General features: G+C 40.9%; 1 protein-coding gene and 1 long non-coding RNA gene across 2 annotated transcripts; both read left to right on the top strand.

Annotated features, from left to right (window-relative positions):
• The first annotated feature begins 2,307 nt into the window (after positions 1–2,307).
• LOC145974626 (uncharacterized) lies at positions 2,308–3,289 on the top strand. Its single transcript, XM_083104587.1, has one exon. The coding sequence runs from the start codon at positions 2,381–2,383 to the stop codon at positions 3,287–3,289; it is 909 nt and encodes a 302-aa protein (XP_082960713.1). The 5' UTR covers positions 2,308–2,380.
• A 17,373-nt stretch (positions 3,290–20,662) lies between these two features.
• On the top strand, positions 20,663–21,930 carry LOC145975106 (uncharacterized). Its single transcript, XR_014439891.1, has 3 exons — positions 20,663–20,866; positions 20,970–21,254; positions 21,351–21,930. It is a non-coding gene; the product is annotated as an uncharacterized LOC145975106 (long non-coding RNA).
• The last annotated feature ends 5,234 nt before the right edge of the window (positions 21,931–27,164 follow it).

The raw sequence follows: 27,164 nt of genomic DNA on the forward strand, positions 1-27,164 counted from the left end.
CCACAATTGAGACTTGCAGGTAATGACACTTTTAGAGACATTCGTCCAGCTCTTCAACAATCGTTTGCCTTCAGTGCCAAAATGTTGTTCAATATATATATAAAAATCGTTGGTAGCAAAATTATTCAATCGCATTATTTCGACCTGCGTAAATTAAAAAAATTTAAACAAAAAACGAATTAATAGTTTAAGGTTCAGTGTATAACAAATAATAAGAAAAGAAATTCCGGGTCAATGAATCAAAATCGCGTCTCTTGTGGCGACAAACAAAGTAACAGCACCTATATATTATTTTGGCAAAGATGGAAAAAACTGTGAAAATAACATATGAATCAAGTGCAAGTTTTATTAACATCAAACGTTTCTACCCCATTCGGGTTCTCTTCAGTGAAAAAAAATTAATTGACAAAAGCAAACAAAAGAGTCGAGTAGTACAAAAAATTATAAAAGTCGCAAGTATAAAAGTGTCAATACGCATAAAAGATTAAAGTAAGTCTGCGTACATGTGCAGACATGACGCTCGAAAATTCTTTCCAATAACATGTAAATTACTATTATGAAGTCGCCGGTATATAAAAGTATCAGAACGCATAAGAGACAGCAATAAATCTGTGTACGCATAAGAGACAGTAACGAATCTGTGTACATGTGCGGACATGACGCTCACCTTAGATGTTGGAATGTCTCTAAGGAGGATCGTTCCTCGATATGAAAGTATAGCAAAAACTCAAGAATTTTAGTCATCAGATGTAGTGAGTCATTAATATGCATAAGATCCTGAGAATTTCCGTAGGAAATCTGTAATAATTATAAACAGAAGGAGCCAACAAGCCTTGACACACATATCAACAGAAGTGGCAAAAAATATTGTTATATACGGAAGCAATAATAAAAAATAACAAATAAATAACAAAGACGAACCGTTATAATTTTGAAGTCGAAGGCGATAATAGGTGTTATAGGCGGGTTCTAACGCAGGGATCTCAGGGGGGTGAGATGCGAGGGGATCTCAGCGGCGCGGGGGAATGACGTCACGCAGGATGGAGGGGGTTTTCGGTGGCGCGGGGGAATGACGTCACGCGGGACGGAGGGGATTTCGTAGGCGCGGGGGCTGCGGGGCGGGGCAGGGGACGCTTGTGTTGGATGTTTTATAACAAATATAAACAATCATAAACCGATGTCCGGTTGATAAACAACGGTATTTGAAGAGAATTGGATCTTCGGGCCGAGACTAACGTGTCGGGACATGTTTTTCGCAAACAAAATGGCTCTCGCGGTACCCTCCCCCTCTCCCCACAATCTAAGTAATTCTAGATTTTTTTCTTTTCGAATTAAACAATATAAGCGGTATTCCTTTGAAGAGGATTGGGTCTTAAGGCTGACTAACGCGTCGGGACATGTTTTCGCAAATAAAATAGTTTTGTGCTCTTGCGGTACACCCTCTCTCCCACAATATAAGTAATTCTAGATTTTTTTCGAATTAAACAATATAAGCGGTATTCCTTTGAAGAGGATTGGGTCTTAGAATCCCTTCCTTTTTTTTTTTATGTACATGCTTTGTACCTTCGCTTCTCACATTCAAAAGATGAGAAAGGATTGGACGAAATATATAAGGAGGAGGATTGAAACATATCAAATCATAGTACGGAGGCGCGGGGCAGGGGACGCTTGGGGACGTGTTGGATGTTTTATGACAAGTATAAACAATCATAAACCGATGTCCGGCTGGTAAACAGCAGTATTTGAAGAGGATTGGATATTAGGGCCGACCCAGAATTATTTTCCATATTTTTTCTAGGAAGAATTGCAACATATCAGCGCCGATATTCGGCTGCTTTGTGCCCTTGCCGCGCGTGTGAGAGAGAGAACGAATTCTTTCTGAGATGTAAATAAATGATTATTATGATACACCATACTTATTTATTTTACACAAAGATAAAAGCAGGTTTAGACGAAATACAGGGAGGATTGAAGCGCATCAAGTCACAGTACGTGATTTGAACGCGCATCGACACATCGGTTGTCAGAGTATAGCGATATTCTGTTAGAAAGAATTTTTGCGCGATTATACAATGTATGTGTGCAAGTGCTCCATAGAAAACTGTGACATAGTGTGTTAAAAGTGTGAAAAAGACAGGAAAAAAAGAGAAAAAAAATGGAAAACATCGAGCAGACTGAACGCGACCTGGTGGAGCGATCCAACCAAATTGCCACCTTGGGTGTATATTTTGCATGGCTACAACGATGCAACGAGTACATCGAGTCGCTGGAAGAGCAAAGTCGGATCAAACGACTACGATTATCGATCGGGAATCGACAATCGTTGATTGCTCGGATCGCGCGACTCGAAGGTGCAAAGACTCGATTGCAGAGACAGTTTATGCCCAGTGGTGGTAATTACAGTGGCGACAATAACGCGGGTGCCGGATGTAGCGCGCATCAAAATGAACTTGTGTGGCGCGAGATTGATACCGCGTTCGATAACCGTATTCTGACCGGTGCTGTGATTAACGCAAACCATATCGAACCTCGTCAATTTCTCGATGACGCCAAAGACATTGTGATAGAACATGTGCAGGACGTTATAAGAAGACACAACAGTGTAAAAGTGAACACTATATTCAATGGTGAATTTGTGTCGGGTGATAAGCGCGCAAATAAAAGTATCAATACGAGAAACTGTGAACTCTTTCGCACATCCGATTTACACGAGTGGTACAAGCGTCGCGTTATCGAACCCACTCTAGCATCGCTGGAAGAATTTCAGGAACGCGATAGTGGCTGGGCATTGTCACGAATACAGAATTTAACTGTAAATATAAATAAGTATAATCCTATGCGCGCGGGATGTTATATTAAATTGCCGCGAGAAATTATGATGAAGAGAGCTGTAATTAATGTACAATCCAGAGACAATGCGTGTTTCGCGTGGGCAGTGGTGGCCGCTCTATATCCCGCTGAAAGAGACACGAATCGGGAATCTTCATATCCCCACTATACGACGGTATTAAATGTACAAAATATTGAGTTTCCGATGACGTTGAACCAACTAAAAAAGTTTGAACTTGTCAACGATATTTCGATCAACGTCTACAGCATCGAGAAAGAAAACAGCATTGTCCCGATACGTCTTTCGGAACAGAAGCGAGATAAGCACGTCAACCTGTTGTATGTGGAAGACGGCAACAGCGTCGGGCATTTCGCTTGGATCAAGAACTTATCCCGGCTCGTGAGCTCGCAATTGAGCAAACACAAGAATCATAAATATATCTGCGATCGGTATGTATAATTTAAATAATTATAAGTTATGTAGCAAATTGTATATAAATCTTTAATTTTTAAAAAATTTTTATTTTCTTTTATAAATGCTTGCATTACTTTGGTTCGGACGACAAGTTGCAGTCGCATACTGTCGACTGTGGAAAGATGAACGATTGCGCTATCCGGTTACCGAGCGATAAGGACAAGTGGTTATCGTTCAACAATTACAGCAGGAAAGAGCAGCTTCCATTCATCGTGTACGCCGACTTGGAATGTGTTCTGGCCAAGATGGAGGAAGAGAAGAATATGTGCCAGCACCATCAAGTATTTAGCATAGCATATTATATACATTGCTCGTACGACGACTCATTATCCGCATATCATTCGCGTCGCAGTACCGATTGTATAGCATGGTTCGTCGAGCAACTTAAAATGTTAGCATTTCGTGTAAAAAATATTTTAACTACTAATGTCCCTATGGTAGATTTAACATTCGAAGAGTGTGAAAAATTTAATAGCGCTACTCAATGTCATATATGCGAAAAACCGTTCGCGCAAGACGATACACGCGTACGCGATCATTGCCATTTGACTGGACGGTACAGAGGTCCCGCGCATTCAAATTGTAATTTAAATTATAAAGAGTCTTTCTGTATTCCGATAGTGTTTCATAATTTATCCGGTTATGATTCGCATTTCATTATCGAGGAAATAGCCACAGCGTTCGAAGGGAGAGTCGAGTTACTTCCAATAACGAAAGAGAAATATATATCGTTTACCAAAAATGTCGATCTTAAGGAAGAAAAACCAAAAAATCAAGTAAAATTACGCTTCATCGATTCATTCAAATTTCTTACGGCAAGTCTCGACAAATTAGCATCTTATCTAGATAAAGATAAACTGGATATTTTAAAATCAGAATTTCAAAATTTATCGAGTGAAAACTTCAAATTATTAACACGAAAAGGTGTGTTTCCATACGAATACATCGATTCCGTTGACAAGTTGCAAGATACATGTTTACCACCGCGCGAATCATTTTACAGTTCCTTAACCGGTGAAACTATATCCGAGAGCGATTACGCGCACGCCGAGAACATCTGGACGCGATTCTCCATTCGAACGCTAGGCGAGTATAGCGATTTGTACCTGAAAATCGACGTCTTATTATTAGCCGATATTTTTGAAAACTTTCGCGATAGTTGCATCAAAAGTTACGGACTCGACCCCGCGTATTATTATACTCTTCCCGGATACACGTGGGATGCCATGTTAAAGCACACAAAGATTACGTTCGAATTGCTTACCGACATCGACATGGTCATGTTTATCGAACGCGGTATACGCGGTGGTCTGAATCAATGTTCTAACAGATACGCGCGCGCTAATAACAAGTACATGCAACAATCGTACGATCCATCGAAACCATCGTCGTACTTGATGTATTTCGATGTAAATAATTTGTACGGATGGGCAATGTGTCAACCGTTGCCCTATGCCGATTTTCGATGGGTCGACGACGTGTCGAATTTTGACGTAGCATCGATCGCGTTAGATTCGCCTACGGGTTATATCCTCGAAGTCGATCTCGAGTACCCGCAACATCTTCACGATACGCACACTGACCTTCCGTTTTGTCCGCGACAAGCCGCCCGGCAAGCGGCAAGACAAACTCCTCGCAACATTATACGATAAGAAGCATTACGTGATACACTACCGTAATCTACAGCAATATACGCGACACGGCCTTCGCGTTACAAAGATACATCGCGTATTACAATTTATACAATCTCCGTGGCTTCGCAGTTATATCGAATTAAATACACAGTTTAGAACACTCGCGAAAAATGATTTTGAAAAAAATTTATATAAACTGATGAATAACGCGGTATTTGGCAAGACGATGGAAAATGTGCGTAATCGTGTTGACGTAAAATTATTAACAAAGTGGGACGGACGATATGGCGCAGAAGCAATGATAGCGAAACCAAATTTCCATAGTCGAAGTATTTTTTCGGAGAATCTGGTTGCTATAGAGTTACGCAAACTAGAAGTAAAATTTTATAAACCAATCTATGTCGGCATGTGCATACTAGACATTTCTAAAACGTGCTTGTACGAATTTCACCACGAGTACATGTTTCCTCTGTATCGCGACAACTGCCGGGTAATGTACACCGACACAGATAGTCTAATATATCACATCGAATGCGTCGATGTATATGAAAACATGAAGCGCGATATCAACCGATTTGATACGAGCGATTATCCAATTGATAACGCGTACGGTATACCGCTCGTGAATAAAAAAGTACCGGGTTTAATGAAGGATGAAAATAACGGTGCGATAATGACCGAATTCGTCGGGCTTAGAGCAAAGATGTACGCGGTGAAAGTGGACGGGAAAAAGGATACGAAGGTTAAAGGCGTCAAAAGTAATGTCGTAGCGCGTAATATAACCTTCGACGATTACACGCGGTGTTTGCACGATGAGATCGAAATTGCACAAAGTGTATACCGTCCGCGAGACGAAAATTGCTCTGAGTCCGTACAACGACAAGCGGTATATCGTACCCGAAACCACCGATACGCTACCGTGGGGGCATTATAAGATACCATTGTAAAATGTGTGTGTGTGTGAAAGAAATAAAGATTTTTGTATTTTTATATTTCATATATTTTTATGTAATGCATATCTCATACATCTTATATTAAAAATACATGTACTATCGCAAGGAATATTGATAAGGATTTTTATGTATATTTTCATTTTTCAAATATTATATATGTTATACACATATATTTTTCCAGAAAATTAAAAATAAACACTGTATGAATTAAATCACATTGTCTTTATGTATCCAAGAATTGTGCGAATTGTCAAATCCCAACCATTTCACGTAAACCTCGTCACCCCTCCTACGCAGTACTTTCTCCACGAGATACACGTCCGGATAATTCGCGCGATGCAACTCGTGCTCGTAGAACGCTCCAGCGATAGGTTTTTTGCGATAATCCTCAAGTAGATAGCTTACGGGATTAGTATGCTGCACTTTTACAATTTTAAACACTTCGGTTGTCCAATTTGGCGTGTAACCTTTCTCAAAAATTATCTTGTACTTGCTAACGCGTACCGAGTCACCTACTTTGAATTTCGCCGGACCCGCGATATTTACACGGTTGTACACAGTAGCCAAGAGTCTTTCAGCGATCGCAGGGGTAACATCGACGGGTCGCATACCGATCGTTCGATGCTTGCGCGCGTTATAATCCGATACGAATCGCGGCAACGCGCTGATCCACTTGTAAGATCCATTCAGCGTAAACATCTTTGTTCGAAAACCATAAAAAGTATTCCGGTTCGGAAATTCGCATGGAAAAATCAGCTTTAGCATAATTCGAGAATTCGAATATAACGGGCGTCAAGAATCTTCTCGAGCTTTCGATCCGTCAGAAAAACGCGACCGTTCCTGTTATCTCGCGTTTTTTCATCGATCAAGAAACGTTGGTACTAAACATTCTCAATAACATTGTCAACCGTCGACAAAATCAGCGTAGCGTATGGGCATGCGCGCCCATACGTCACGATCAGCTGATTGCCAATCAGCTGATGGAAAAAGGTTGCGCGCATGACAATTAAAGAATTGTCAACGTCAGGCCTCATCGGCGGCCAATTGACGGCGCCATGAGGTCACCGCTAACGTACAAAAATTATTGGGCCACGTCGCAACAGGCCCAAAATTCCGCTCGCCTTATAACGGGCACCGCACGCGAGCACCACGAAGTCTCGCACTTTTCGTCAAACCGCTTTAGTAAAACCGCTCCGCATAGTAAAACCGCTTATAACGACTGCTTATTCTCTTGGACTTTCGCAATCTCTGTATTAAACCGCTGATTAACCACATTATACGACCGCTTACGACTTCGGAAAACGCATTTATCTCGCTCTTGTTTCGCTACACCGCTCGCGATACCGCTCGCGAAAACCGCGCTCACTTTGTTACACCGCTGTTTCGCTAATCGAAATCACTGCACTAAACACTATTGTTTTTTATTCTTGACTCCAATAAACGTCAGTCTTTTGTGTGAACGAGGCGCACTTTTTTCGCTTAAAGACCTTCCGTTCCTATCATCGCACTGTCGGATCCGCTCGCGAACATCTTCCACATGTCATTTTTCAGTGTGCGATTGAATCGCTCAACGATCGATGCCTTCAATACTGAATATGTAGAATAATGATTGATGTCATGTTTCCGCATGAGCCGTTGCACGTCAGCGTTATAAAATTCCTTCCCCATATCAGTCTGTAAGTTTTTCGGACATCTTTTGCTATTTCGAATTATCTCGGCGATAGCGTCAGCTGTCTCGCTTCCGCCTTTACTCCTGAGTGGTGCGGCCCACGCGTGCTTGCTCAACGCATCGATGACTGTGAGTATGTAGTGGTAACCTCTGTTGAAACGAGAGTACGGACGTATCTCGACAATGTCAGCTTGCCACAGGTCATCGTATCCCCGCACTATGACGTGTCTTCGGGGAAAATTTTTTCTCGCCGGCGCGTGCAATTCGTTCACCAACTGCCGTTTTTCTAAACTATGTTGTTTCTTCGCTTCCTCGGTTATTCCCGATCGCCGATCCATCGTTGTTTCGATTCGTCGATCAAACGATGTGTGCCCCGAGTATCACCGTGCGTTTTATCATTCGTTACTGTTCGATAGCCGTTCGATAACCGTTCCTGCCCCGTTCGATAGCCGTTTCTGACCCGTTCGATAGCCGTTCATTAGCTGTTCCTGCCCCGTTCGTTGCCGTTCGATAACTGTTCGCAGCCGTTTGTTGTCGTAATTGACCCTGTTGATAGTCGCTTCTAAGTAGTCCGTAGCCTCGTTCACAGTCGTTTCTGACCCGTTCGCAGCCTCGTTGGCAATCGTTTCTGACCCGTTCGTAGCCGTTCCAGAGTTGTATGCCGCCTCGTATGTAGCCATTCCTGACGTGTTCATAGCCTTGTTTGCAGCCGTTCCTGAGCTGTTCATAACCTCGTTCGCAGCTGTTCTTGAATTGTTCGTAGCCTCGTTCACAGCCGTTTCCTCTTCGATCACTGCCACTCATTGTAGTTCGATAATCCTTCGTTCGATAAGTCTTTGTAGATGTTAAATAATTCTACAATAGCCGCTCCTTAGCCGCTCGTAGCTGTTTCTGAATTAGTGTTAATCGCACGCTGAAGCTCGTTTATCGCAGTCTGCAAAGCTCGCACGTCCTTTTCGAACGCAGTCAGCTTTTCGTCTGATTCTTTCTGCTGATTCTTCAACGTTTTAACGCATTGTTCCACGTACAGTTTGTTGACTGCATCGGTATCAGCCTCAAGTTGCGCTACACGGCGAATCTTGCGCGACCTCGCGTCATAGTACGTAGCGACGAGACGCAGAGCGTTTTGACGCAAGTAACTTGTCACCGATTTACCCTAATGATCGCTTGTTCTAATTGCTTCATTTCTCTGTTCGAATAATCCAAATTTGTTGATGGGCATTTTTTTCTCGATGCGAGTGACGTCGATCGACTGATCAGTTTCGTTGAGACACCGTTTAATTTATAATAAGGCCGACTTCGCGAAGTTCCTCTATAATCGACAGGATCTCGTTGTCGTGAGCGTTGAGGCCAGCTCGGCGCGAAACGTCGAGCAATCGTAGACAATCCACTAGCTCGTTGGGATCGTCCCAGTGCACGTAATCGATCTTATTGTCGGTTAGCGTCATCGCGCAAGGCATGAATACTCCCGTACCGCATTTTTTCTTTTTCGATTCGATCGACATCAACGGTGCAATTATGTGTTTATACTTGTATCCCCTGTTGCTCTTTAATTGACTTTGCGCATCATATTGGCGTTTATGCGCACTCGTCGCCATTAATATGCTCTTATATTTTTGCATATCGTCCTCAGTGTATATGTCATCATCGGGAATTCTCTTGAAGATCAACTCGTATAATCCAGGTGTACCAATGTACCTCACATTGTCTATGATTATAGAGTCATCTGCGCCGATGTCGAATCGTTTGTTACCGAGCCACATTTCATTCTTGTCGAAATAGACACCGTACACGTAATCGATCTGGGTTTTTTTGTCGCCACTAAGGTGAGCGCCCATGTACTTTTGTGCCAGTGGCCCGAAGTGCTCTCGTAACATTTTTTGACCTTCCAACGTTTGTAACATGTTTCGAACAGATGGTGATTCGAGCGGGTTGCCCGTGGTTTCGAAAACATTTTCGATTGCGAGTGATTCGGGTATCGTGGGTTGTACGATTCTAGTTGTCGCAGACGGTGTGGAGGTTATCAGCGGTTCATCCGATGTATGCGATGTCGATAAACGATTCGCCTTCAATCGTTGTCTCTTTTTCGGTGTCGTATCCTCCTCCTCCTCCTCCTCTTCCTCCTTGTACCGCTTGATGGGTAACGTTTTAATTATAGCGTCAGCGTTACTCTCCGGCTCGTTTTTCACCGCGATTAAGCTAGAGTTGTCGACGATTTTTTGTAGTGGCTCGATAATAGGCCTAAAATGGGTCTTGACCGCGATATCGTCGTCGATCTTATCGGTCTTCAAAGCGCGATGTTTCTTGCGGATCGATTCGCTCGTTTTCTCAATCTCCCTCGCAATCTTTTCACGCTCGCGAACATTATCGCTTTCAGCCATGTCATCGACGGAGTGTCGGCAGCGACTAATCGTTTTGCGGTATCGCGAACACGTTAAATCCTTTTCTGTATCGCCCGTTCGTAAATGAGCTGTCCTTATCTATCACTAGGAATCCATACTTTTGTTGCCAACAAGTACGACATAATTCACTGAAATCCTCGTACGACATGTCGGTATTCACGTGATCGTTGTACACGTGTTTCAAGTTAGTACCGTCCTGTTTAAACAAGATCAGCAGGTTCGCGTTGTCGCGTATAAGATGTTTTGGTATTCTCGCGTACGTCTGACAGAGATAGAAGCAGTCGACGTTAGAATGACGACCCATTGAGAAGTACTCTCTTATCGTATTTTGCTTGTCGCACGCCACGTCATCGAAGACGAAAATCGAGTTTGGACGTGCCTCGCTCGGTGGAATGACGTCACTGTTATTGGAGAACGTAAAATAGCCGATTTCATCGATCGATGTCAACAAATTCTCCAGATATCGATATTTCGGCTGTTGCAGCGACTTCGAGTACACGTACACGTTCTCGAAACGTACACCGTGCGGACTTTCCAGTAGACTTATCAGAATGTTGGTTTTACCACAATTCGAGGGACCGCAAACGATTGCGCGTATAGTAGTCGGTAGCATCGTACCGTGCCTGCGCATCTCCGCATTGTCCTCCATTGATCGTAATCTGTCGTCGCAATTCGTCACGCGTATCGTCAAAGGTTGTCGCACGAATCTCATTTTTTTCAACACTACCGATTGGATCGAACGCCTGCCTATTTATAGGTGCGCAAAATCACGAGTCGCTCAGTAGAGAAAAAATGTTCGTTCTGCTATCAAGTCCTTCCGACATTCGCGATTTGAGCGTTGAACAACTACAATTTGTGTAAAAAGCTATTCTGTTGCGAATGTGCGGTGATTACGTCCACTACGTGTGGGACAAACTTCCGGAACACATAAAAGCGGATCCGGAGGTTCAGACGTATCGTCGCTGTTGACGAACACTACAATCAGCCGTGGCAGGAAACACACATCGACGGTCCGGCGCCGTTGATAAAGAATTGCGGCGAATGTCAACGAAAATAGGTAGAGGCCTATTAAATCACGCGATAAACGCACTTCCGATCGAATTCCATATTCCCGGCTATCAGTTTTGCGGGCCAGGTACACGGTTGGAGAAGCGATTAGTCAGAGGCGATCGAGGTATCAACCCATTGGACGCGGCGTGTCGTGAACACGATATAGCATACTCTCGGAGCAGCGATCTCACCGAGAGACACGCGGCGGATAGGATACTCGCCGAGAAAGCGCGGAATCGCATCGTTGCGAGAGATTCGACTCTCGGTGAGAGAGCCGCCGCCACAGCTGTCTGGACAGCGATGAAAGCCAAGACGAAGCTCGGTATGGGTGTGAAGACGAAGAAAAGAACGGCGAAGAAACGGATACTTCCGGTAGCGAAATGCGGCGGTGTATTGCCGATTCTACCAATGTTGGGTGCGCTCGGATCCCTGATCGGTGGAGCGGCTGGTGTAGCGAAGGCGGTGAACGACGGAAAAGCCGCGCAACGTCAGTTGCAAGAGATGCTACGTCACAATCGCGCCATGGAAGGTCACGAATTATATCTCGCTCCTTACAAATACGGACGAGGAGCCTCAACAAGGAGAAAAAAAAAACGTCAAAGAGACGCTAAAAATGCCGCAGGGCGCAACTACCAACGTACAATTGCTACAACTGGCAAAACGTATGCGCATTCCATATTTTAGAGGTGTTTTCATGCGCGACTCTTTACCGATCGGTGGTATATATCGAAACGAGAGCGGCATCGTAAATTTGGATAGCGTCGAAGGACCACGTACTCATTGGGTAGCGTATGCAAAGAGGGAGAATAGCGCTATATATTTCGACAGTTTCGGCAATCTTCGACCGCCGAATGAATTGGTGCGATATCTCGGACGAAACGTAACGAAGATACAGTACAATTACACATCTGTTCAAACTTACGATCAGAGTATCTGCGGACAATTGTGCTTGCAGTTTCTTCGAACGGTCGATGCATGTGAATTTAAAGACAGATATTGCGCTATTTAACTCAGTATTCGTTAAACAGTTTCGTCGACATGTCTATGACGTTCACATTGACTGGGAAGAGTAGCGTTCTCACGGCAAACTTCTTTCCCACCATAGATTTGAGCGACGGCGAATACGAGCTCGGTCTAACGGATTTTGAGACTTATCACACGATACCGAATGTGAATTCCTCGAATAATAAATTTTACTTTGGCAAAGACGACGAGGAAATTACGATTCCCGAGGGATCGTATGAGTTGCAAAATATACATGAATTTTTGAAACATGCAATTTCACGGAAACATCGCGATAAGAAAAACATTGACGGTGGTGACTATGAAGATGGTGAATATCCGATAGTGCTCCGCGCTAATTACAATACAATGAGGAGCGAGATCAAATGTGCCTACAGAATAAACTTTACCAAACCCGACAACATTGGATCGCTGCTAGGATTCTCGAATCGTATTCTCGAGCCGCGAAAATGGTACGAATCAAACATGCCGATTAACATTCTCAACGTGAATATTATCCGTATAGAGTGTAACGTGACCGCGGGTGCGTACAACAACGGCATACTCGTTCATACGATACATGAATTTTCACCGAGGGTACCACCGGGATATAAGATATCGGAAACGCCTGCCCAGATCATTTACCTACCGATCATCGCGCGGAGCATTACGGATTTAACGTTACGCGTTGTCGACCAGAACGGACGATTGCTCGATTTTCGAGGAGAAGAGATCACCGTAAGATTGCACGTACGTATGCGACGTATGAGATGCTCGTATTGAACGGATCGAAAGACGTGATAGATAACGCAATCTTTACGAGACCAGCAACACCACCAACAACAACAACGTCGACGTTCGCTAATATCAAATCATCCAAGAAAAAGAAACTCAGCGCATCGAACGTTGCGTTTTTACAATCTTTGGGATTTGCGGTGCGAAACAGCTGAACGATGACCGACATTCTCAACATCGGTGATGAACCGATCTTTGACAATCGTAGATCATCAAGATCGAGACTCACACGTACAACCCGTTCGCCAATACAACGTTCGGACACAGTGATGAGATAAGAATACCCATACAACAACAGGATCTGTATACATTGCTGTATGAGAGTTTCCTTTACATCGAGGGACAACTAACGAAAACCAAACCAGCTGAAGGAAGTGATGTGGAACTGGCAAATAATTGCGCCGCATTCATGTTCGATGAGATTCGATACGAACTCGATAGCGTTGAGATTGATCGCAATAGAAACGTAGGAATAACTACTACGCTCAAAACGTGATTATGAAAAACGCCGGCTGGGATCCGTGGACCTATGAGAATGGACATTTCAATTTTTGCGTACCGCTCCACATGTTATTGGGATTTTGCGAGGATTATAAACGAGTGGTGATTAACGCTCGTCACGAATTGATCTTAATATGATCGCGCAACGATAATAATTGTCTGTTTGGAGATTCGACACTGGAACCTGTGATCAACATATTCAAGATACAATGGCGAATGCCACACGTGCTGTTGAGCGAGATCGAAAAACTGTCGATGCTGCGTGCTCTGGAAAGCGGACGATATCTCAGCATGGGTTTTCGCTCTATGGGATCTATACGAGTTTCCGCTATTGCAGGTTACAACCAAGCATTCGTGGGCCATTAAGACCGCGACTCAACTGGAGAAACCACGATACGTTGTCTTCGCTCTGCAGACAAACCGGAAAAATATGTCTGAGGATACAAGTGGATTCGACCACTGCAAATTAATCAACGTGAAACTCTATCTGAATTCGGAATGTTATCCGTACGACGATATGAATCTGGATTTCGAAAAAGGCAGATGTGCCATTCTCTACGACACGTACGCGCGCTTTTGCAAGAACTATTACGGATACGAGTATCTCGAGCCGAGTATCTCCATCTTACAGTTTCAACGTCAGGGTTCGTTCGTGATTATCGATTGTTCTCGACAAAACGAATCGGTTAAGAGCGCAACCGTGGATGTGAATTGGAATTCGAATGTAAGGAGAACGTGCCGGCGAATACCACTGCGTACTGTCTTATCATACACGATCGTGTGATCCAGTATAATCCGTTGACCAACGTTGTACGCAAAATCACCTAAGCGATAACATCGACACAAAAAAGGGGAGGAGGAACAGGATATAAATCAAAGTGCTGCGAGATGATTTTAGAGTTTCCCATTCCTCTCGACTGATGCATCGGGGAGAGAGAGAGATCTCGTCATGTCCGTACCAACGTTTGTGGATCTGCAAGGATTTATTGTCGGGAGAAATTTTGTCGTGAAGGAAGCTGCGGTTCTGAGAAAGGGATATGTTCTCTCGCATTACTTTTTCGCAAGTCCCGTACCGTGGAGCGTGCTTACAAAATCTGAGCGATGTCAAGTCTCATGGGTGATTAGAAATCATCATGGATTAGAATGGGAAGACGGAAACGTTCCGCTTGGCTCAGCGTGTAATTACAACAGCTGTCGTTGGTACGATATACGAAGAAGAAGAAGAAGAATCGTCTGCTGTGTACGTTAAAGGACTTGAAAAGCGAAAATGGCTGACCGATATACTAGACGATGCGGGAAATGGCTATATTATTGAAACCTTGGATGCAGACTATGAAGATATTGATTCTCTAAATAAATTAGATATTACCAATAGTATGCGATGTGGAAAACATATTAAGAATTGCGCATTACAAAATGTATTCAAAATATTTAACTGGTGGTCGCAACGCCAGAAAGAATTGCAATAAAATATGTAAACATTAATATGTTTTATCTCTTATTTCCCCTTCCTAGACCTTTCCTTGCGTTTCTAAGAATTTTTTGTCTGAACGTTGTCTCCCCTTCTCCTAAAATTCAAAGCGTTAGAAGCATTGATCCCCCACCACATTATACTTTTGGAAGATGAGCATCATGTATACTCGGTTATTTCTTATACGATCAGTGTCGCGTTAACACCGCTCTCGTGGTTCACTTTTGATAACTCCCAGAGAAATGTATTACGTCGAAAGAAACGGAAACAGCGGCAGCGGCATCGGAAAACGCGTGAATAATTACGTACCGAGTCGTGATAAAACTCCATCGTTTGAGAACAAATGTGACGAGTAAGTTTTATTTAACTTTTTCTATTTTTCGATTTTTACAAATTGTATTATTACTATTATTTTAATTTTAATTTTTCTGTAGCATTTTGTTGGAACGTCGTGCGGTTCATATACTAGGTAGACGATACGCATTGATAGCTACGGAATTCAAATTCCTCGAAATTGGTATCAACGTGGGTCCACCGAGTTACGTGGAGATTGCCATAGGAAATCATCGAGGAAAGGAACTGATATTATCTCTCGAAACGTGGAAGGGACTCTACGAGCAACGTCGCAATATTCAAAATTTACTTTGGAACAACTCTAAAGATGACTACAATTTCATAAGCGTTGGACCGCTAACAGTGAGAGTTCGTACGATTAACGATGTCAAACTCATAAGTCTCGAATCTTCAAACGTATGCTTGATGATGGTCGAATCGACATTACATCGTATGTTCGATATCGATCAATGCATAGATGTAACTTTTGATCGATTGGGTAAAATTATCGAAACAGTTGATGTCAAGTTTACGCAATTCTCCAATATCGCGTCCACTGTAATAAATCCAAAAGAAATATCGAATGTAATACGCGCGAGTGACGCTTTCAACAAGCATCAACTCGTCGATTGCGAGCTGGCAGCTTTAGTTTTTAGTCCATAGTACGTAAGAAAAATATGTAAAACAAGAATAAAGAGTTTTAAGTCTAAATCATGATGTAATTTCTTCGCACGCATTTCTATCAACCCAATCCTCTTCAAAGGAATACCGCTTATATTGTTTAATTCGAAAAAAATCTAGAATTACTTATATTGTGGGAGAGGGGGTGTATCGCAAGAGCACAAAGCTATTTTGTTTGCGAAAACATGTCCCGACGCGTTAGTCAGCCTTAAGACCCAATCCTCTTCAAATACCGTTGTTTATCAACCAGACATCGGTTTATGATTGTTTATACTTGTCATAAAACATCCAACACAAGCGTCCCTCGCCCCGCCCCGCAGCTCCGCGCCTACGAAATCCCCTCCGTCCCGCGTGACGTCATTCCCCCGCGCCACCGAAAACCCCCTCCATCCTGCGTGACGTCATCCCCCGCGCCGCTGAGATCCCCTCGCGCCTCACCCCCCCTGAGAGGACCTGAGTTAGAACTCTCCTTGTATACCTACTGGCGATGATAAAAAACAATAACATATAATAAGAAGAGAAAAAATAATGTGCAGAGGTTCGTAAATTAATAATCGCAAGAACAAAGGCTGTGATGTGACCGACAAAATGTGATAAACGCTCATCAAGGCGATGAAACAAGGCAATAACATGTAATAAAAAGAAAAGATTCGTAAATTAATAATCGCGAGAACAAAAACGCTCACCAAACCGCTCACAAAGATAACAGAAAAGAGCAAACCGAAAAAGGCACATCGCAAGAGCCCAAGGAGCGTCGAAACTCATGTGTCGATGGATCGCAAGTTCGAACAGTAATGAGACGCGTATGCCGAAATATCGAAGCTAGCTGTTAGAGAGGGAGGGGAGCGGCTCCCTCCAATTTAGATAAAATGATTCAAAGCAGGATTGTTAAAACAAAAAAATTCCTTGCAGATCACCCCAACTTATTTTTTACAAAAGCTGATAAAGGCAACGTTACTGTCTGTCTTGACCAATCTCTATATAAAAACAAGATGACTGAGATGTTACATGATTCGAACACATACCAGATTATTGACAGAAATCTCTTGAACAGTCTAAATAACAATTTAAAAACATTGTTGAGGGATTGGAGTGATAAAAATTATATTACTAAAATTAAAGCGAAGTCTCTCAAAACTAGTGCGGGAACTTTACCACGAGCGTACGGCCTGCCTAAAATACATAAACCTGGCATTCCGCTTAGAATTATAGTCTCTTCCATAGGAAGTCCCCTACACTCCTTTGCTTTATTTTTACACAATCTCATCTACAAAAATATCCCCAATCCCTCTAGTCATGTTGCTAATAGTTTTAACCTTGCTAAACTTTTACAGGATCTGCCTTTCGATGAAAATCTAAGCCTTTTTTCGTTGGACGTGATTTCTCTGTTCACTAACATACCTCTGGATTTAGCAGTGGGAGGGTTAGCTAAAAGATGGCATCATATAAAAAAGGCTGCTCGCTTCCGTTCCATGAGTTTGTCAGAGGTGTAAAATTAGTAATGAATTCCACTTTTTTTACCTTTGATAATGTTATTTACAAGCAAACATTCGGCACATCAATGGGATCTCCACTGTCTCCGATTTTAGCGAACATAGTGATGTGCGATTTGGAGGAGAAGGCACTCAAACAATTGCCATGTAGTGTTCCATTCTATTTTAGATACGTCGATGATATTATGTCAGCTGCCCCTCCCACACTCATTTCTGATATCAAAAAAATCTTTAATTCTTTCCATCATAGAATTCAATTTACAGTAGAAATTGAACAAAATAGATCATTGAGCTTTCTTGACGTTTTACTTATTATTCAAGACAATAAAATTGTAACGGACTGGTACAGGAAACCTACCTTTTCGGAACGTTTCTTAAACTTCAATTCACACCATCCTATGGCTCATAAAAAAGGCATTATTGTGAGCTTAACTGATAAAGTGTTCCACATCTCTCACCCGCAGTTCCATGAAAAAAATCTTCACATCATCATTAGAATTTTAATTGAAAATAGTTATCCTCTTAGTTTAATTTTCAAGGTTATCGGTAACAGAATTCACAAACTAATTTTCTCTACTCCCAATCCAGTCAACTCTCTTCCTTATTCTACTTCTCCTTGTCTTTCTACATCTGACCCTTCTCCCCCCCCTCCTACTTTGTGATCCCCATTATTAAAAATATTGCGTCTAAATTCATACCTCTGTCACATCATCTCAATAAAAATTTAGCATTTCTCATCCTTAATAAGTTAAATCATTTTATCAAAGTTCACAAGGACCCCCTACCTAACGAACAAAAAACCAATGTAGTTTACAGAATTAATTGTCTTGACTGTAATGCCTCTTACGTAGGACAAACTAAGAGACAACTCATTACTCGTATCAAAGAACATCAGTCTAACATTGATAATCCCTCGGCTAATTTAACAGTTGTGTCTGAGCATAGATTAGCAGATCATGAATTTGATTGGAATAACGTTTCTATATTAGACAATGAACCACATTACATCAAGAGATTGGTATCTGAAATGCTGCATATCAAAAATCAGTCTAATAGCATTAATATTAAAGAGGATATGGATATGTTGGATAGCTCTTACTTTCCCATTTTAAAAAAATTAGTTTAATTTCTTTTCAAAATTAGTTTAACATATCATTTATTTCTCCCTTATATTTTTCCTGTCCTCCCATCCTTCATTTTCCTTTTTTTCCCCCCTATTCCCTTTTCTCTATCTCGTGACCCACTTCCACCCGCGTTCATGTTATCCTTCCATCCCCTCCCTCTCTAACAGCTAGCTTCGATATTTCGGCATACGCGTCCCATTACTGTTCGAACTTGCGATCCATCGACACATGAGTTTCGACGCTCCTTGGGCTCTTGCGATGTGCCTTTTTCGGTTTGCTCTTTTCTGTTATCTTTGTGAGAGGTTTGGTGAGCGTTTTTGTTCTCGCGATTATTAATTTACGAATCTTTTCTTTTTATTACATGTTATTGCCTGGTTTCATCGCCTTGATGAGCGTTTATCACATTTTGCCGGTCACATCACAGCCTTTGTTCTTGCGATTATTAATTTACGAACCTCTGCACATTATTTTTTCTCTTCTTATTATATGTTATTGTTTTTTATCATCACCTTCGACTTCAAAATTATAACGGTTCGTCTTTGTTATTTATTTGTTATTGTTCGAAAATCATAAAATTCATCCCGAATTAAATTTCTTAGAATATTTCAAAATGTTCTATAACTCGAGAATTCAAAATTAACGGGCGTCGAGAAACTTCTCGAGATCTCTATTCACCAGAAAAACTCGATCGTTCGAGTTATCTCTAACTTTTTTTGGTCATAAGAAACGCGTGTCATAAACATTGACAATGATAATATCAACCGTCGACAAAATCAGCGTAACGTACGGGCATGCGCGCCCATACGTCACGGTCAGCTGATTGCCAATCAGCTGTTCTAAAAAGACTGCGCGCATGGCAACCGCGAAAAAGCAGACGTCAGATCTCATCGGCGGCCAATTACGCGCGGCGCCCTGAGGTCACCGCTAAACAATTAAATTTATTGGGCCACGTCGCAACGGGCCCAAAATTCCGCTCGCCTTATAACGGGCACCGCACGCGAGCAAGTCGAAGTCTTGCACTTTTCGTCAAACCGCTTTAGTAAAACCGCTCCGCATAGTAAAACCGCTCCGCATAGTAAAACCGCTTATAACGACCGCTTATTCTCTTGGACTTTCGCAATCTCTGTATTAAACCGCTGATTAACCGCATTATACGACCGCTTACGACTTCGGAAAACGCATTTATCTCGCTCTTGTTTCGCTACACCGCTCGCGATACCGCTCGCGAAAACCGCGCTCACTTTGTTACACTGCTGTTTCGCTAATCGAAATCACTGCACTAAACACTTGTCTTTTAATTTTGACTCCAATAAACGTCAGTCTTTTGTGTGAACGAGGCGCACTTTTTTTTCTGAAAGACCTTCCGTTCCTATCATCGCACTGTCGGATCCGCTCGCGAACAGTTATTTTTTATTATTGCTTCCGTACATAACATAATATTTTTTGCCACTTCTGTTGATATGTGTGTCAAGGCTTGTTGGCTCCTTCTGTTTATAATTATTACAGATTTCCTACGGAAATTCTCAGGATCTTATGCATATTAATGACTCACTACATCTGATGACTAAAGTTCCTGAGTTTTTGCCATACTTTCATATCGAGGAACGATCCTCCTTAGAGACATTCCAACGTCTAAGGTGAGCGTCATGTCCGCACATGTACACAGATTCGTTACTGTCTCTTATGCGTACACAGATTTATTGCTGTCTCTTATGCGTTCTGATACTTTTATATACCGGCGACTTCATAATAGTAATTTACATGTTATTGGAAAGAATTTTCGAGCGTCATGTCTGCACACGTACGCAGACTTACTTTAATCTTTTATGCGTATTGACACTTTTATACTTGCGACTTTTATAATTTTTTGTACTACTCGACTCTTTTGTTTGCTTTTGTCAATTAATTTTTTTTCACTGAAGAGAACCCGAATGGGGTAGAAACGTTTGATGTTAATAAAACTTGCACTTGATCCATATGTTATTTTCACAGTTTTTTCCATCTTTGCCAAAATAATATATAGGTGCTGTTACTTTGTTTGTCGCCACAAGAGACGCGATTTTGGTTCATTGACCCGGAATTTCTTTTTTTATTATTTGTTATACACTGAACCTTAAACTATTAATTCGTTTTTTGTTTAAATTACTTCAAATATTTCATTATAATTAATGAAGTTCGCAAATGTACACATAAGATATTTAACATTAACATAAATATCTTATAAATATTCCAGAGCATCCTGGACATATTCACAATAATCCTGAAATTATCCCAGGACATCCTGGACATATTCAGGATGATGCTGAGGATGTCTTGTACTATCTGGGAAACTATGCCAACAGCTTTATAATTCTGATTGTAACTCACAATCATCTTCAAAGAATTCTACGTCAGATACTATCGATCTTCTATTTTCACTTGAATCACGAGGAAGTGATTGTAAAGCAAAAGATGGTAAGTGGTTCAAGTGTATTTAGTGTCTCTTAGTGTCCTACAATTTAGTGTCTAAATATTAAAGAATTCATCTTTCTGAAACACTATCACTTATTTACTTTAGAAAATGAAAACGAAAATGAAAAATGTTTGTTTATATGGCCCTCGCAGTTAGTATTTTACTTCTCGATATATATGAGAAACAAAAGGAAGAGTTCACATCAGGCATAAAACGCCATCACAAAATATGGGACTCAATTGCTGCTGAAAATATGCAAGAAGTGAATCCAGTGTACTATGACTGGCCAACAGTGTTAATCTAAACTAAATGGCTTGAAAAAGACGTATAAAAAAATTTTGGATCATAATTCTGTAGAGCAATAATCGAAAGAGGTGGACTTATTTTGAGGTTATTATGTATATATATATTAGATCAGTGTGAATATTATTTTTAATAAATGATTTCAAAGAGACAGTATTAATGTTAAGTTACTTTTTATTCTAGAGAATGCACGAAGTATTTCAGAAATCCGGTTGGGCTAATCTTGAAGGAATTGCATCAGAAGCTGAACCATCCATTTTGCAAGTGCCTCTTTCATCTAAAAGTGAAAATGTAAAAGAAAATAAAAACAGGAAAGTAAAAACAGCTCTTGATGATATTCTTGAGAAAATGAAAGATAAGCAGATTAAAAGGGAAGAAAAAAAGAAAGAAAATACAATCAAATTTGAGGTACTTGTGCAGCGAAGACAGAAGCAACATGAAGAAAAGATGACCATAATACAACAACTACTTGATGTTATATCGAAGAACAAGAATTAATATGTGGAGAAATTGTTTTAGTTTCCCAATTTCGATTTTTATTTAATACAGTATTACGTCCGGTGGACGTCGCGATTCTTTTCTTTCTTCGAAACCGTACAAAAACTATACGATAACCACATGCGCGGGTAACTCTTGGAGATATCTGAATCAAGGAAATGAAAAATAATAAATAAGCCTAGACTACGCGGATAGCCTGTCGCTATAAACAAGAAATTATACTAAAATAAAGGCTGTCATAAAATCGAACTGTCGCATATGTTTACAGTTGGCACGTTCGTCAGAACTGTTCGAAACTCAAGAAACAAAGCGATCCTTCTTAGGAATTAACGATAAACATATGTATATCTATAAATCCAGTAGATAAAATTGTATTATGTGCATATTTTTATTATTTATATATACATTACATACATATAAACATATATGTTACATATTGGAAAATTTCTTTTTCTGTCCCACATTGTGTTATGTTGTATTATTTATTATAATTATGCTGCAAATATATAAACTATTACATCCCTATGTAAAAGTTGACATATTTGCTGCATAGCCAAAAATACAGGACTATGTAGTTTATATATTCGCTGCGTAGCCATAAGTATAATACATGACTATGTAGTTTATATATTTGCTGCGTAGCCATAAGTACATGACTATGTAGTTTATATATTTGCTGCATAGCCATAAGTACATGACTATGTAGTTTATATATTTGCTGCGTAGCTATAAATACATAAATAAATAATAAAGTAACATAATGTGAGAAAGAATAATCTGCGTAGCCATAGTAGAAGTTTATATATTTGAATTTAGATATTATATTTTTGCTGCATAATTAAAATGCATGAAAATATAACGATATCTAAATTCAAATATTCAAATAAACTTCTGCATGACTATGGCTACGCAGAAGATTATTCTTTCTCAGTAGTTAGCACTAGGAGAGTTCTAACGCAGGGATCTCAGGGGGGTGAGGGGCGAGGGGATCTCAGCGGCTCGGGGGAATGACGTCACGCAGGATGGAGGGGGGATGACGTCACGCGGGACGGAGGGAATTTCGATGGCGCGGGGGCTGCGGGGCGGGGGACGCACGTATAAACAAAAATAGCGGTATTCCTATGAAGAAGATTTTGGGTCTCTCTCTATTCCTCCCTCTCTCTCGCTCTCTCTTTATCCCTTTATATTTCTATCCCTCTCTCTCTCCCTCTCCATCCCTCTATCCCTCTATCTATCTCTTTATCCCTTTTATCTCTCTTTCTCTCTGTATTATCGCAAGTATACAATATTAGTCATAAACTTATATTTTGAGATATTTCGGGGTCCGACGTTTTCGAGCAATCTGTGAATCATAGCGAGATAACAACACATTTTTGAGATATTATACAATATTACCAGTTAACAAACAATATAAATAGAAGTATTCTTTGAAGGATTGGGTGGATGGAAATGCGTGCGAAGAAATTACGTCATGATTTTGTTACAATTAAAAATATATATATAATTTATTTAAATGTGTGTGTTTAATAAAAAGTATACAATATAAAAAAATAATAATAATAATATATAAAATAGACCGTCGGGCTATGTTGGGGAAGCCGTTTCTGAAAACAGAAGAAAACATACGCATTTCATTAGTTTAAATTATTTTAATAATTTATTTTAAAATACTTTTGATATATAATAAATTAAGATACTTACAATGTTATCCATCATCTATTTTAATTTGTGCAAATAGGGCACATGTTGCAGGCCAATATTTGATTCAAAGATCTTCTGCACTCTTTGCATGACATATTTTCCAAATGAACATAAGCTATGGTTCTATGTTCTCGAACAGCACTAGTTTCTTCATACTGATCCGGTGCTTCTAGAAAGCATTCGATACAAAATTTTAATCCATTTTCCATGTAGTAATATGAAATGCAACATATCTTTGTTGCTTGATTGTATGTCATTATTTCAGATATGCTTAAATCTCGCTGTTTCTTTTGTAACCGTTCATCAAGAATATCGACACTATTGTCACTATCATAATCACTGTCCTTCGCCAAGGGTTCTATATCAGATCCATCATCTTCCATCTCTCTCCTCTCTCTCCTCTCTCTCTATCTCCATCCGCTCCGCCACAACTGGATCCATCCAATAATCGTAATCATCATCCGTATCGTCGTCGATGATAATTACGTTTTCTTCAGCCATTGCACAAGACTAACGAAACACAGAAGAGCAACGAAAGAAATGATACTCTAGTGCAGCAGACCACCGAAACACAGAAGAGCAACGAAAGAAATGATACTCTAGTGCAGCAGAGTCCTCTTCATTATATTTTTTTAACATACACAATATAAATAGAAGTATTCTTTGAAGGATTGGGCGGATGGAAATACGTAGATAACAACATATTTTTGAGATATTTCGGGGTCCGACGTTTTCGAGCAATCTGTGAATCATAGCGAGATAACAACACATTTTCAACCCTAGGTTCAGTTACAAAAATTTTTTTCTTTTGTGCCTTCAACAATCTCTGAAAGTTTGTTGGTTGAATATAAGAAGCATCGAAGCGCATCAGATCATAATACGTGATTTGAAAGCGCATCGACACGACGGTATAGCAAAAGTATAGTCAAAAATTATAGTGTTCTGTCAGAAAGTAGTGTTCTGTCAGTGTTGTGTGATAATATAAAAATGGAAGACGAAGATCACGCGTTGTCATCTGACAGTGATTGCATTAGTGACTGCAGTGAGAACTCCACGGAATTCAGAGAGAAAATAGTGTCTGTTGCGGAAATTAATGCTTTAAACGCACGTAGTACAAAATTTTGTATCATATACTTTTATTATTCCACGGGTGGTGCTTTAGCTGTATGTCCTTCGTGTATGATTGCATTGCAAGGGGTGGATAGCCAAATGATGTATGCTGTTCGAAAGCATAAAATTGAGACACTTGATGCGATGGATGGCCGATTCTGTTCAAGTTGTAGCGAGCCGTTGTATATAAGATTTCCGTGCAATATGTGCCCAATTTGCACTCTGTGAAGAAATGGAAAACGTCGAGCAGACTGAATGCGACCTGGTGGAGCGGTCCCGCCAAATTGCCACCTTGGGCGAATATTTTGCATGGCTACAACGATGCAACGAGTACATCGAGTCGCTGGAAGAGCAAAGTCGGATCAAACGACCGCGATTATCGATCGGGAATCGACAATCGCTGATTGCTCGAATCGCGCGACTCGAAGGTGCAAAGACTCGATTGCAGAGACAGTTTATGCCCAGTGGTGGTAATTACAGTGGCGACAATAACGCGGGTGCCGGATGTAGCGCGCATCAAAATGAACTTGTGTGGCGCGAGATTGATACCGCGTTCGATAACCGTATTCTAACCGGTGCTGTGATTAACGCAAACCATATCGAACCTCGTCAATTTCTCGAGGACATCGTGCTCGAGCAAGTGCAAGACGTTATAAGAAGATACAACAGTGTAAAATTGAACACTATATTCAACGGTGAATTTGTGTCGGGTGATAAGCGTGCGAATAAAAGTATCAATACGAGAAACTGTGAACTCTTTCGCACGTCTGATTTACACGAGTGGTACGAGCGCAGCGTTATCGAGCCCACTCTAGCATTGCTGGAAGAATTTTAGGAACGCGATAGTGGCTCGGCATTGTCGCGAATACAGAATTTAACTGTAAATATAAATAAGTATAATCCTATGCGCGCGGGATGTTATATTAAATTGCCGCGAGAAATTATGATGAAGAGAGCTGTAATTAATGTACAATCTAGAGACAATGCGTGTTTCGCGTGGGCAGTGGTGGCCGCTCTATACCCCGCTGAAAGAGACACAAATCGGGTATCTTCATATCCCCACTATACGACGGTGTTAAATGTACAAAATATTGAGTTTCCGATGACGTTGAACCAACTAAAAAAGTTTGAACATATAAACAATATCTCCATCAACGTGTACAGCATCGAGAAAGAAAACAGCATTGTCCCGATACGTCTTTCGGAGCAGAAACGGGATAAACACGTCAACCTGTTGTATGTGAAAGACGGTAACAGCGTCGGACATTTCGCATGGATCAAGAACTTATCCCGGCTCGTGAGCTCGCAACTGAGCAAACACAACGGCCAAAGATATATCTGTGATCGGTATGTATAATTTGAATAATTTATGTAATTATAAAATATAATGCATTGCATAAATCTTTAATTTAAATATTCTTTTACAGATGCTTGCACTATTTCGGATCGGAGGACAAGTTGCAGTCACATACGGTAGACTGCGGAAAAATAAACGACTGCGCTATCCGATTGCCGAGCGATAAGGACAAGTGGCTCGAGTTCAACAACTACACGAGGAAAGAGCGGCTTCCATTTGTGATCTATGCCGATTTGGAATGTGCGTTGACAAAGACTGACGAAGAAAAAAATTATCAGCATCATAAGGTATTTAGTATAGCGTATTATATGCATTGTTCGTTCGACGACTCGTTATCCGCGTACCATTCTCGCCGCAGTATTGATTGTATCGCGTGGTTCGCCGAAGAACTTAAAAATTTAGCGTTACGTGTAAAGACTATTTTAATGACTACAAATGTCTCCATGGTAAATTTAACATCGGACGAGTGGGAAAAATTTCACAGCGCAACGCATTGCCATATTTGCGAAAAACCGTTTACGCAAGAAGACGATACACGCGTACGCGATCATTGTTATTTGACCGGACGATATAGGGGTCCCGCGCACTCAAATTGCAATCTAAATTACAAAGAATCATTATATATTCCGATAGTCTTCCACAATTTATCAGGTTACGACGCGCATTTCATTATCGAGGATATAGCCACAGCGTTCGAAGGGGAAATCGAATTACTTCCAATAACCAAGGAAAAATATATATCGTTTACAAAAACTGTTAAAGTTGCACAAGACAATTGGAAAAATTATATAAAATTAAGTTTTATCGATTCGTACAAATTTCTTACGGCAAGTCTCGACAAATTGGCATCTTATCTAGACAAAGACAAATTCAAAATTTTAAAATCAGAATTTCAAAATTTATCTGCAGAAAATTTCAGTTTATTAACACGGAAAGGCGTCTTTCCGTACGAATACGTCGACTCTGTAGATAGGTTGCAAGATACGTGTTTACCACCGCGCGAATCGTTTTACAGTTCTTTGACCGGTGAAACTATATCCGAGAGCGATTACGCGCACGCCGAGAACATCTGGACGCGATTCTCCATTCGAACGCTAGACGAGTATAGCGATTTGTACCTGAAAATCGACGTCTTGTTATTAGCCGATATTTTTGAAAACTTTCGCGATAGTTGCATCAAAAGTTACGGACTCGACCACGCGTATTATTATACTCTTCCCGGATACACGTGGGATGCCATGTTAAAGCATACAAAGATTACATTCGAATTGCTTACCGACATCGACATGGTCATGTTTATCGAACGCGGTATACGCGGTGGTCTGAGTCAG

Source organism: Camponotus vicinus, unplaced genomic scaffold (genome assembly GCF_025532165.1).
Source record: "Camponotus vicinus isolate PSW18456_S1 unplaced genomic scaffold, iyCamVici1.0 SCAF_7, whole genome shotgun sequence".
NCBI lineage: Eukaryota > Metazoa > Arthropoda > Insecta > Hymenoptera > Formicidae > Camponotus > Camponotus vicinus.

Coding starts and splice junctions, on each gene's coding strand:
- LOC145974626 (XM_083104587.1), top strand. CDS start 2,381: ATGCCCAGTGGTGGTAATTACAGTGGCGACAATAACGCGGGTGCCGGA.